A 13,196-nucleotide genomic window follows, 5' to 3' on the forward strand; every position below is an offset into this window, starting at 1 on the left:
TGATGACATGACTAGATTAGATATAATTAAATGAATGCCAAACAAATGCCTTGAAACAAGGCCAAACGTCCTCTCCCCACTTACTTGTAGCGTACAAGGATTCCCGTTCGGTACGGGTGAACCTAACATAATTGAGCGGGGTTAGTACTTCACCATTTTAGAATCAAAATTAATGAAATCCGATGATAAAATCATGTTTAGAACATCAAAAGAAGGTCACACGTCTGATTAGGGTTCGATCGGACATAAGGATCACCTTCGGGGCCACATGGGTGGGTCAGACAGGTGGGTAGTCTGGCCCATCGGTATACCCACCAGTTGGGACCGGCGGGTAGGGGCCCACCGGTATGGCCCGCCGGTTGTACCCACCGGTTGGGCCAGGGGCCCCTGCTAGGACTGGCGGGTAGGGGCCCGCCGGTTGGGCCCGAAGGCCCCCCTGCCTTCTCAGGTGGGTACCCACAGGCGGGTAGGGGCCCACCGGTTGTACCCACCGGTCTTGGCGGGAAACGCCTTGTTTCTTCCCAACTTTCTCCATTCTTTAGGATTCAAATGGGGATTTTCCCCACCCATTCTTCACACCTTCAAGGTCCTATAGGATGGTTCTAACCTAGATCTAGGTTAGATTCAAATGATGGGAAACCATCTTACCTTCTTTGCTCAAGAACAACCTCAAACCCTCCAAATCACTTCAAACTCACAATGCTTCTTCCACCTTGTCAATGTCTCTTCAAATCCTTCAAGATCAACACATAAATCATCTATTAAACCTTAGATTCATCATTTCAAAAAGAATTTACAAGATCTCAAGAAACCATACTCGAATCAAGGGTTTAAAGCTTGGGTATGGTGAATGTTCACAAAACCCAACTTTGCTTACCTCTAACTGTAGATCTAGAGTTGAAGATCACTCTCCCGGCGCCGGAATGGGAAGATCAAGCTTCAGCGCCGCTGAAATCCTTCTCTTCTTCATCTTCCTTCTCTTCCCTTCTTCTTCCCTTTCTTTTTTCTCTCCTCTTTACTATCCTCACCAACGTACGGGTGACATAAATGGAAAGAAAAAAAAAACATAAAGCTATATATATAATTCCTAAATAAGTGAATAGTGCACATGGATGGGTCACTCAGGTGGGTGGGTGCACCCACCTGTCCGCCCACCTGAGGGCCAAAACTTGGGATTTTGACAGAGTTCGGGCCTCGGCGCGAACCCCACCCCTGGCATACGATGTAGCATATGTATATACCTTAAAATACGGCTATAATACCTGCTTTATCCGTACATGGCCTTATGGTAGGTGCATGTACACGGCTTGGGCACTCCTGTCTCTTCTGACACTGGCTCGGACTTGTCTGGCCAGCCGGTGTTTAAGGTCACCCTTGCCATCATAGCCCACAAGGAACCCGCTCTAACTCCCTCTGGTTCGGTTCCTGCACGGTTAAACCGGGTCAACCACGAAATCAGACCGGGTTTAAAAAGTAGGGTATTACACTTACAGTCTTTAATGTCATGTCCATGGTCTCGATGGTATCGGCAATGCCGATTGGGGTTCCTCTCTTTTGGTTTACCTGCCATTGGCCTGGGCCAGCGAAAGTACTTCTGATTTTGGATCTCTAAGAGCAGGTTTGTTCAAGAATGATCAAGTTCATATCGCTCAGGTTCAGCTGTGTCAAGAGGCCGATCTATTCTGTTTTTCTTCGGCTCACGAGAGTCATCCCTAGGTCTCAGAGTCCTTTTCTTCTCCTTCTCCGACTGATCACTCCTATCAGCTATTCCTCGGGTGGCCAGAACTTCCTCCATGTTGGCGTATTGATTGAACCGTCTCAACAGTTCAGGTATCGTTTTTGGTAAGTCGAGTGCCAAAGACTGAACTAGATCAGAGTGTATTACCCCGTTGCACAACGTGCTATATGCCACTCCTTCTGGTAGGTTTTTTACCTCTAGTGTCGCCTTGGTGAATCAAGCAAGGAACTCCCTTGTAGTCCCCCTCGCTCCCTGCCTCATGTTCATCACGTTTTGCGTAGTTTACTTCTGCTTCATACTTGCTTGGAAATGTGTGAGAAACACTCTTGTCAGCTCTTTATAGCTGCGGATGGATCGTGGCCGTAAGTTCGACATCCACACTAGCGCAGCTCCTTTTAATGAGGCTATGAAAGCTCAGCAGAGAACGGTGTCTGACCTACCATGAACCGCCATGGCCGAGCTGTAGTAAAGTAGATGATCATAGGGATCGGTGGTGCCGTTATATCCATTGAAGACTGGTATAACGAAATTTGAGGGAAGCTCAGCGTCAATCAGTTCATCAGGCAGTGCATTATGGGCCGGAGTTACAGTCATGTCGGTCGAGGCACCCCTACCCTGCATTCCCTCTATTCGCTCAGCGAGTCACTAGAGCGGCTCTCTAGGTCATCTCTTCTCTCCTCGGATCGGCGATCTGGGGATCGACATGCCCCTTCGCCACTTCTGGGGCTTCTTCCTTTGCTTGGTAACCACCAGGCCGATCCTGACCTTACCGTGGTGCGCCCCTGGTCGGCCTAATGGGTGAGCCCAGACCCGGGTGGGGTCGATCTTACTGAGCTGGCCTCTAGTAGTTTTCACGTTCTACTCTGTGCGGACGCATGCCTCTGCTGAGTCTTTGAGGTCACAGTTGGCGTCTTCCGACCCTGGGTGGGGATCTATGAATATCATGTGTCTCTGGGCTCCGGTGATGCGTGGAACGATGGGCTCTCCCATTTTGGGCAGGGACGGGACCTTGCCTTTGCCCCTAAGTAAGAGAGCGGGGTGGTACCGAATGAATAGTGCGTGAAGTTCTGGCCGACCCCCTTCTTTTTGTTGAATGAGGGGTGACACTGTTGTCAGAAGATTCGTCATTGAGGTGTCTGCTCAGAACAGGCCTAGGCGACTAAACTGAACTAATGCGCGGCAATGAAAGTGCCGAGCCGAACTGACGTATGAAATCCCTCACCAGTGCGTTTGTAGCTAATACCTGCAACTGCAAGCTCTGCATCTGCTCTTCCATGTTCGGGTGAGTTACCCGGGATGATGGGCGGGATAGCTGAGGGTTCTGCTCGCGCTAATCCCCCTCTCCCGGGGTAACTTGCGCATCGGGCCTAGTTTGCTGGGGTCCATGTGGAGGGGTCTCTACTGGGACGTTTTCCTGCTCTACCATTAGTGGTGAATGGGGACGTCCAAGTGGTACTTCACGAGTGGATCTTGCTCGCGTTATCGTTGAAGAAACGACCTTCTCACTCCTTAATTGTATTGGTCCAAGGTGACTTTTTATCACAATTTCCCACGGACGACGCCAATCTGATGAGGTAAAAATTGACCGGATGACCTTCCCTGCAGTTCCTGGTACTTTGGCCGACCTGCACAGAAGAGATGACAGGGGAGAGCGGGGCTGACCCGACGTGGTACTCTCCGATGCCTAAGTCAGATCTTTCCTCCGCATATGCTCAAGAGGGCTTTTCCAGTAAGAGGAGTGAGTGATCCATCCCCTCTGATGGAGGCTTACCTTAGTATTTATTTATAGGCAGCTGATGGAGGGCCAATGGGAGACGATTGTGAAGAGTCCTGTTTAGGCGTGGAGTCCTCAAGGGGAGTGGCTCTGTGATTCTGGGAATATTCCCCTCTTAACTCGTAAAGGCCAACTGTGTGATGTCTATGATGACGTGTAGTGGATAGAGTATTGTCCTCCGGAATAAAGATTATGTTCCTTGACTGTAGGGGTGGATGAACACAAGTTTCTAGAAACCTTGTTGATGTCGAGCTGAGGTGGCAGCATTTCCTGATGGAGGCCGAGGTGGGAGCATGGCATGATGGAGGCCGAGGTGGCAGCACGGCTTGATGGATGCTGAGGTGGAAGCACGACACGATGGAGCCCGAGGAGGCAGCGCGGCATAATGGAGGCCGAGGTGAAAGCACGACACGATAGAGGCTGAGGTGGTAGCACGACCTGATGGAGGCTGAGGTAGCAGCACGGCCTGATGGAGGTCGAGGAGGCAGCATGGCCCGATGGAGGCCGAGGTGGCAGCACGACCAAATGGAGGCCGAGGTGGTAGCACGACCTGTTGGACGCCGAGGTAGTAGGTTAGTCCTGTTCAGGTTTGCATACACGCTTCAGCCATGCTGAGGAAGCGGATATATTTTGCCTCATCACATATGTTTAGGACGGTAGTTAGAATTAGATCACAACCATTAATAGGTTCACTTTCGCATTATTAAAAGAAAAAAAATAAAATGGCTGCTATCCCTGAGTTTGACCTGTAGCTACACTGATTCGTACGCTTGCGGTTACATTTAAAATCTCAAACAAGGCCGAGGTGACAGCACGACCTGATGGAGGCCCGAGGTGGCAGCACGGCCTGATGAGATGCCGAGGTGGTAGCACGGCCTGATGGAGGGCCGACGTGGCAGCACGGCCTCTTGGAGAGCTGAGGTAGCAGCATGGCCTGATGGAGGGCCGAGGTAGTGGGTCAGTCCTGTTCAGGTTTGCATACACGCTTCAGCCGTGCTGAGGAAGGGGACATATTTTGCCTCATCACCAGCCCCATACTCTAGCAATTTGAATCGATCTGCTAGAGCATTTAATTCGATGCGCAACGCACTGCCGTGGCTGTCACTTGTTCAAATGCGAAGGAGGCAAAGCGCCTTCATGGGGAGCCGCACAAGATCACAGGCCAACTCGAGGTTGAGAAGAAAATGGCCTGATCTGAGGAGGTTTGTGCCAATGATGTCGGGTTGATAACTGGAGAGCTGGAACAGGAGGTTGCTAAGCAGCTCAATGCCAATAGCAACTTGATGAAGAAGAATGATTCTCTCTAAGATGAGTTGTCTGAGACTCAGGGAGCTCCCAAAGAGGAGGATCTCATAGCTAGGGTTGGCGAGCTGAAAAGGCAACACCTGGCCAAGCTGGAGGTCAAAGAGGTGGCTGAACCCCTAGGCCTGTCAGAAGTTGGTTGACATTATCATTGCTTCATTTCAGATCAGCCCGGACGATACCATCCGGCTCCTCCCGAGTAAGATGCCAAGCTACAATATGACAGACTTTGAGTAGCGCATTTCGATCCCTGCTACTTTGGTGCAGCTCTGCAGCTCGATTGACGTTGGTGAAGAGGTGATCTGACTAGAAGGATAGCCAAGTGAAGAGCTAGGCCCATGGATTAGCCCCCTGAGATTAGCCCCCTGAGATTAGCCTTGTATGTATATATATATATATATTTTTATGTAGATGTCTCCTTCGGAAGTGATGTACTTTGAGGGTTTTTTCTCCATTTTTTGATGAATAAAAAATTTGTTTTGATGTCATCTCTCAGCATTCTTATGCTTCTTTCTTTATTTTTTTATACTTTGAACCGGCTCAAAATGAGTAACTTTTGAAAGAATAAGGACCAATACAGCTGTCTGAGTGTGGCTCCATTCCCTATCTAAGCTCGGAATTGATCTTCTATGTCTAGTTTATGAGATCTTGAGGTGCCAAGCCTAGGACTAGCCATAAGGGTGCCGAGCTGGGGGCTTGATCTTTTGATATGCCTTGCATTAAGGTCTTTTGTGGTGCCGAGTCGGGGCTGGGGCTTGCATGCTTTATTGCGTAAGGTCCTGAGGTGCCAAGCCATGCTCGGGCTTACATGCCTTAATGCGTAAGGTCTTGAAGTGCCAAGCCAGAGCTTGGGCTTGGGCTTACATGAATTAATGTGTAAGGTCTTGAAGTGTTGAGCCGTACTTTGGCTTGCCTGCCTTAATGCATAAGGGCTTGAGGTGCTGAGCCGTGCTCAGGCTTGCGTGCCTTAGTACATAAGGGCTTGAGGTGCCGAGTTGGGGCTCGGGCTTGCATGCCTTAGTACGTAAGAGCTTGAGGTGCCGAGCTAGGGCTCAGGCTTGCATGCCTTAGTACGTAAGGGCTTGAGGTGCCGAGCCAGGGCTCGGGCTTGCATGCCTCGGTGCGTAAGGGCTTAAGGTGTCGAGCCGGGGCTCGGGCTTGCATGCCTCGGTGCGTAAGGGCTTAAGGTGCCGAGCCGGGGCTCGAGCTTGAATGCCTTAATGTGTAAGGGCTTGATGTGCCGAACAGGCTCTGGCTTGCATGCCTTAGTGCGTAAGGGCTTAAGGTGCCAAGCTGGGGCTCGGGCTTAAATGTCTTAATGCGTAAGGGCTTGATGTACCAAGCCAGGGCTCAGGCTTGCATGCCTTAGTGCATAAGGGCTTAAGGTGTCGAGCCGGGGCTCGGGCTTGCATGCCTTAGTGCGTAAGGGCTTAAGGTACCGAGCTAGGGCTCGGGCTTGAATGCCTTAATGCGTAAGGGCTTGATGTGCCAAGCCAGGGCTCGAGCTTGCGTGCCTTAATACATAAGGGCTTGAGGTGCCAAGCCGGGGCTCAGGCTTGCATGCCTTAATGCTTAAGGGCTTGAGTTGCCAAACTAGGGTCTAGTCTTGATAGTGCCGAGCTTGAGCACGGTCTTAGATGCTGCCGAGCTGTAGCTCGATCTTAGATGCTGCCGAGCTGTAGCCTGTCTTTATGCCTTAGTTGTTAAGGTCTTTGTTTTCTTAGAAGAGCTAGATGTTTGGGAGAAGCTTTATAGTATATTGATGCGTGGTATGCACTTGGGACAAATACATTGCTTCGAAATAGAATCTAATCCGCTTTGTAAATAAAATTGAATAACTGAGATATGGAAGCTAAGGTGCTGACAATATAAAATCTATAAGACTAACACCCAATCGATGGGATTTTAATGCAATCTATTGATGAAACTGTCTACTGGCCTCAGTGATTGGGACAGTAAGTAGCTGTTCTACTGGCTCGGCTCAGGTCAGGAGGCTTTCATCTCGGCAATCAACAATTTCTACCGTATATGCTAGGCCCAAGCATGGCTTCTTGACAGATTTTTTGAAGTTTGCATAGCATTCCCGGGATTCCTTATAGCTGGACTTGCATTCACCAACTCCATTACTGGAGAGGAATTTGACTTTTATGTGCTTAGTGGACACAATCGCCCCAAGGCCATTGAGAACAGGTCGGCCAAGGATTGCGTTGTAGGGTGAGGCAATCTTGGCAACCATAAAAGAAACCATGGTAGTGGTTGTCTGAGCTCCTTGTTCGATGGTTACGGGCAAGTCTACAACTCCTTCTAGCTCTGTTGGTTGCCTGAAAATCCGTACAAGGGTCCTGGAGATGGCTTTAGTGTCCCAGTGCCAAGCCCTAGTTTTGTGAAGGCTTCGTAGGACATGTGGTCAACGGAAGCTTCTGTGTCCACTAGGACCCTGTGGAAGGGGTGGTTTGCCACCACTAATTGAACTACGACAATGTCGTTGTGAGGCCAGTTCAACTCTTCCAGATCTCTATCAGAGAACGTAATGAGTGGATCCGTTTTGAGGGCTTTGACAGGCTGTTCCGTGATGCATACGAACCGCGTATGGGCTTTGACTTTTTTGACTGATTCCACCATGGGTTCGCCCATGATTGTTAGAATAGCTAGACCCATGGGCAAGTTATCGTAAACTTCAGCTCGATCCGTGGTTGGTTCCTTGGATGGCTCGGCCCTATCTCAGCTCGGCCTGGCATTATCTCTCCTCGGTTCGGGCTAGTTCCCACTATATTTCTACTTCAAATACTTGTTAAGGTATCCAGCCTTGATGAGCTCATCAATTTCCCTTTTCAGAGACTTACAGTCTTCAGTGGGATGTCCATAGTCTCGGTGGTATCGGCAATACCGGTTGAGGTTCCTCTCCTCTGGTTTAGCTGTCATTGGCCTGGGCCAGCAAAAATACTTATGATCTTAGATCTCTAAGAGTAGGTTTTTTCAAGAACGATCAAGTTCATATCGCTCAGGTTCATCAGTGTCAAGCTATCGATCTGTTCTATTCTTCTTCGGCTCATGGGAATTGTCCTTAGGCCTCAGAGTCCTTTTCTTCTCCTTCTCCGACTGATCACCTATCCCTCTGGCGGCTAGGATTTCCTCCATGTTGGCATATTGATTACATCGTCTTAACAGCTCGAGTATTGTTTCTGGCAAGTCAAGGGCCAGAGACTGGACCAGATCAGGGTGCATTACCCTGTTGCATAACGTGCTATACGCCACTCCTTCCGGTAGGTTTTTTACCTCCAGTGTCACCTTAGTGAATCGGGTAAGGAACTCTCTTATAGTCTCTCTCACTCCCTGCCTCATGTTCATCACGTTTTGTGTAGTTTGCTTATGCTTTATACTTGCTTGGAAACGTGTGAGGAACGCTCTTGTCAGCTCTTAATAGCTGCTAATGGACCGTGGCCGCAAGTTCGACATCCATACTAGTGCAGCTCATTTTAATGAGGCTGCGAAGGCTAGCAGAGAATGGCATCTGACCTACCATAAACCGTCATGGCCGAGCTATAGTACAACAAATGATCATAGGGATCTGTGGTGCCGTCATATCCATTAAAGACAGGTATCACAAAATTTGGAGGCAGCTCGACTTCTATCAGTTCGTCGGATAGTGCATTATGGGCCGGAGTTATAGTTATGTCGGTCGGGTGCCTTTGCCTCTGCATTCCTTCTACTTGCTCAGTGAGGCACTAGATGCGGCTCTCCATGTCGTCCTTTCTCACCTCGGCTCAGTGATCCAGGGATCGTCGTGCCCTTTCACCTCTTCTGGGGCTTCTTCCTCTACCTTGGTGACCACCAGGCTGACCTTGGCCTTGCCGTGGTACGCCATTGGTCGGCCTGATGGGCGAGGTCTGACCCCTATAGGGTTGATCATACCGTTCTTCCCTGTGAGGATGCGTGCCTCTAGTGAGTCTTTGAGGTGACAGTTGGCATCTTCCTACCCGGGGTGGGGATCTATGGGCATCATGTGTCTCTGGACTCCGGTGATGCACAGAACGGTGAGCTCTTCCGTTCTGGGCAGGAACGGGACCTTGCTTGCACCCCTCGGTAGGAGAGAGGAGTGGTACCGAGTGAACAGTGAGTGACGTTCTGGCCGACCCCCTCCTTGCTGTTGATTGAGGGGTGACATTGTTGTTAGGAGATTCGTCGTTGAGTTGTCTGCTCGGAACAGGCCAAGGCGGCTGAGCTGAACTAGTCCGTGGCACTGGAAGTGCTTAGCCGAACTGATGTATGAAGTCCCGCACTAGTGCATTTGTCGCTAACACCTATAGCTGTAGGCTCTGCATCTGCTCTTCCATATTTGGTGAGTTACCCAGGATGATGGGACATGGCAAGATAGCTGAGGGTTCTGCTCTCGCTGATCCCCCTCTCCCTGGGTAACTTGCGCATCAGGCCTAGTTTGCTGGGGTCCTTGTGGAGGGGTCTCTGCTGGGACATTCTCCTGCTCTGCCATTGGTGGTGAATGTGGATGTCCAAATGGTAACTCACGGGTGGATCTTACTTGTGTTGTTGTAGAAGAAACGACCTTCTCACTCCTTAATTGCATTGGTCCAAGGTGACTTTTTGTAACTGATTCCCATGGATGGTGCCAATCTGATGTAGTAAAAATTGACAGGGTGATCTTTTTTGCAGTTCCTGGTGCTTCGGTCGACCTGCATAGAAGAGAAGACAAGGGAGAGTCGGGCTGACCCGACGGGGGACTCTCCGATGCCTAAGTCAGATCTTTCCGCAGCAGATGCTCAAGAGAGCTTTTCCAGTAAAAGAAGAAGTGAGTCATCGCCCCTATGATCAGGGATCACGTCCATTGAATGTAGGAGTGGATGTGTGCACGTTTCTGGGTGCATTACTTAATTGTGCAGAGCCGAGGTGACAGGTTGGTCGAGCTGAGGTGACTGGTAGCACGACCTGATGGAGGGTCGAGGTAGTAGCATGGCCTGATGGAGGGCTGAGGTGGCAGCACAGACTGATGGAGGGCCGATGCGGCAGCACGGCCTGATGGAGGGCCAAGGTGGCAGCACGGCCTGACGGAGGGCCGACTGATGGAGGGCCGAGGTGGTAGCACGGCCTGATGGAGGGCCGAGGTGGCAGCATGTCCTGTTGGAGGGCCAAAGTGGCAGCACGACCTGATGGAGGACCAAGGTGGCAGTACGACCTGATGAGATGCCGAGGTGGCAGCACGGCCTGATGGAGGGCCGAGGTGGAGCACGGCCTGATGGAGGGCCGAGGTAGTGGGTCAGTCCTGTTCAGGTTTGCATACACACTTCAGCCTTGCTGAGGAAGGGGACATATTTTGCCTCATCAGGCCCCATAGAGGTTTATTGCAGTTTTTTCAACTCAACACTGTTGTTAGGGACGTCAGAGCTTCAGAGCTGTGCTTCAAGGTAGCAAAGAAGAAAGGTGAGCAAAAGGAGAAGTACACCTTTCTTTTGGGTAGTCATATTTTCATTGGGTGTTCATCGATTTTTTTTTCATTGCAAATTGCTTCACTAAACCTAAAAATACTTAAAAACTTGTTTCTCTGTTCTTGTTACTAGACATAAAAATAAGCATAAATTTCAATTTTTATTTTAAAAAACAGGTGAAACGAAACAAGTTAATCAAACTATTTTTGAGGTATTTTTCCGTTTTTGAGTACAAAAAAAAAAAAAAAAAACACATTTCCAGAAATGTTATCTACCAGGCCCTAAGATACATTCTTTCACTATCTAAGATTTCTTCCCTTAATTTTTCTTTCTAATTTACCGCATCATTCGTTAGCAATTCCCCACACACACTAACACACCATTCGTTGACTGGAACCTTGCAATTCCGTTCCAGTAGCTTGCCTTGGGTTGAGCCTCGGCTATAACCAAAGTCGTCAATCACCTAAAACTATCAATTACCCAGTGCTGAGCCGGCATCGATCAGAGCATAGAAGACAGCCACCGTGCCGGTAGTCACACTATTCGTCAAGTGGTCGTCAATCTTCCCCAGTAAGTTAAGTACCCGTGTCCCAACAACGGATATGAAACGTTTACATTCCCCGTAATTACATGAGATCACGCAAGGGGATTTCCGTAAATTCATAGGAATTCATTCGAAGGCTACAAAAGTCGTCTTCCGGAAAATGCTCTCGCCGAAAATTATCCCAATTTTGCCTTCTCCCTCTTTCCCCGCCAATTTTTCTTTTCCCTTTCAACTCCGCTTCTCTCGTTCTAGGGCTCTTCTGTGTCGTAAATAACTGTCAAGAACCCTATAATTTCTGCTGCAACACCTTAAATTTCTTCACTTGTCGGTCGAATTTTCTTTCTGCTAATGCGGATCGATGTCTCTATGTGATTTCTTACTTCTTCTAATCGATGTCAAGCTCCGGCAGCTGGAACCACCGAAGTTTCGGCCCTGAGAAGGCTTGCCGGCTTTCGAATACAGTACACTCGGAAGTTGCACCTTGCTTGCCTTTGCCGTCACTTCCGGTTTTCTGTGGTGCCGTTCATCACGAGCTTCGACTATTCGATGAATCGAGTGGTGCTTCGTCGTTGAATAGGACGGATGTTCTTGCTCAGGCTAGTAAGATTGCTGATCTGCTCAGAGACACTGATGTTTCTTACCTGTAAGTTTTTCTCGAATTCTGCTTGTTTACATGCTTATTAAGCTTATTTTTCAAGGCAAACGGCATTCTGTTGCCTGTAGGAAGAACTAAACAGGTTGGCTGAAAATGCGTAAATGCTTATTTGGAGTCGGAGTTTCATAGAGCTTATAACTTATGGATTTTCCATTTTACGACTTTGAATACTTTGGGGTTCAAATCTTCCTTGAAATGTAATCACGAGATTGGAAAATTTAAATTTACTAATCATTTGTGTTGATGAAGAACTTAACTGCAAGAATACGACTTCTAATGTATTTACGGCAACTTTAGTCACTTAGCCTTATACGAGTCCCAACTAGAAGAGATCATCTACAGAATCTTGTCCCTCCAGTTTTTCTCACAAGTGTTCATAACTTCTCTCACTCTTCGGTCCAGGGCCTTTTCAGCCTTCCTATTTGTCGTTTAAAACTTCCATGTTGTATCTATCACTCATCACTGGTGCAGGATTGACTTTACCTTCGTTGTTACCGACTTGTGTTACTACTAAGTTCCATTTAACACATTCGTGGCTCATTGTATCTTTCCTACTGTTGCTATTTATCCATTTTTTATGTTGAGCATCCAAAACTAGCTGTGTTAGTTCTGCTTCGGAAATTTCAATGTACATTCCCCCATTAAAAAAAAAAAAACCCTGAAAATACAGCCCATGGAAAGCTCCAATAACAGTTGAGAGAGTCGTTTCAGGTGGCATGGGTGGGTAACGGAGACATTTGAATACACCGATGAGGAGTGACGTGAATCAGATAAAAAAGTTAAAAGATCCAGGGCATGCCTAAAATGTTTCTAGGAGAAATGGTGAGGAAAGACATGCAAAGCTTAGGACTGGTAATAAGTATGGTTTTGAATAGAGTTGATAAGGGAAAGAGGATTTATTGAGCCAACCCTATTAAGTTGGGATAATGCTAAGTCGGGTAAAACTCTACTAGTTTTTGCTGCTGATCCCAAACTCGGATAAAGGAGGAGGGTTGGTGCGTCAGGTTGGCAGCTGTCTCTTGCAAAAAACCCTAGTTGCAATAACTATAGAGGCATAAAACTAATGAGTCATAGTATGAAATTATGGAAGAGGGTTATTGAATCTCACATGAGATAAGAAACTACTTACGGAGAACCAATTTGGTTTATGCTAGGAAGATCCACGACAAGATCTATTTACTTATGAGACTTATGCAAAGGTTAAGAGATTGCAATAAGGATCTCAATATAGTCTTTATTAACCTAGAAAAAGCTTATGACATAGTCCTTAGGGAATTAATCTGGAAAGTAGTAGAGAATAGAAGTGTGTCAAGTAAATATGTGGAAATAATTAAAGATATGTATGGTGGTTTGGTGACTAGTGTAAAATTGTTTTGGGGAGGGGGGTCAACCTTGTGCTCATAATCTTATTATGCAACTTGGTTAGCCAAGATAACCCACAGATTCCTATGCACTTCCACACTTCTATTAGGACCTCTTTTCTGCCTAATGGCTTGCCCACTTTCATCCTTTTTAAGGCTTCTTTTACCTTAGACATCCTAAGTATGGTTTTGAATAGAGTTGATTGGTGAAAGAGGATTTATTTAGTTGACCCTATTGAGTTGGGATATGCTAAATTGGGTAAAACTCTACTAGATTTTGCTGCATGTCCCAAACCCGGATATAGGAGGAGGGTTGATGCGTCAGGTTGGCAGCCGACATTGGAAAAAAACCTTAGCCAAACCCATTTAACATGGATTCTGCAA

General features: G+C 47.9%; 1 protein-coding gene across 1 annotated transcript in view; it reads left to right on the forward strand.

The window, feature by feature from the left end:
* The first annotated feature begins 10,741 nt into the window (after positions 1-10,741).
* LOC122077814 (sister chromatid cohesion protein SCC2-like) overlaps positions 10,742-13,196 on the forward strand; it is a 73,519-nt gene continuing 71,064 nt past the window's right edge. Inside the window, exon 1 of the mRNA XM_042643706.1 lies at positions 10,742-11,439. Coding sequence (XP_042499640.1) covers positions 11,189-11,439 — 251 coding nt within the window. The 5' untranslated portion in view covers positions 10,742-11,188. The remainder of the gene's footprint in view (positions 11,440-13,196) is intronic.

This window comes from Macadamia integrifolia, chromosome 5, assembly GCF_013358625.1.
Source record: "Macadamia integrifolia cultivar HAES 741 chromosome 5, SCU_Mint_v3, whole genome shotgun sequence".
In the NCBI taxonomy this organism is placed as follows: Eukaryota; Viridiplantae; Streptophyta; class Magnoliopsida; order Proteales; family Proteaceae; genus Macadamia; species Macadamia integrifolia.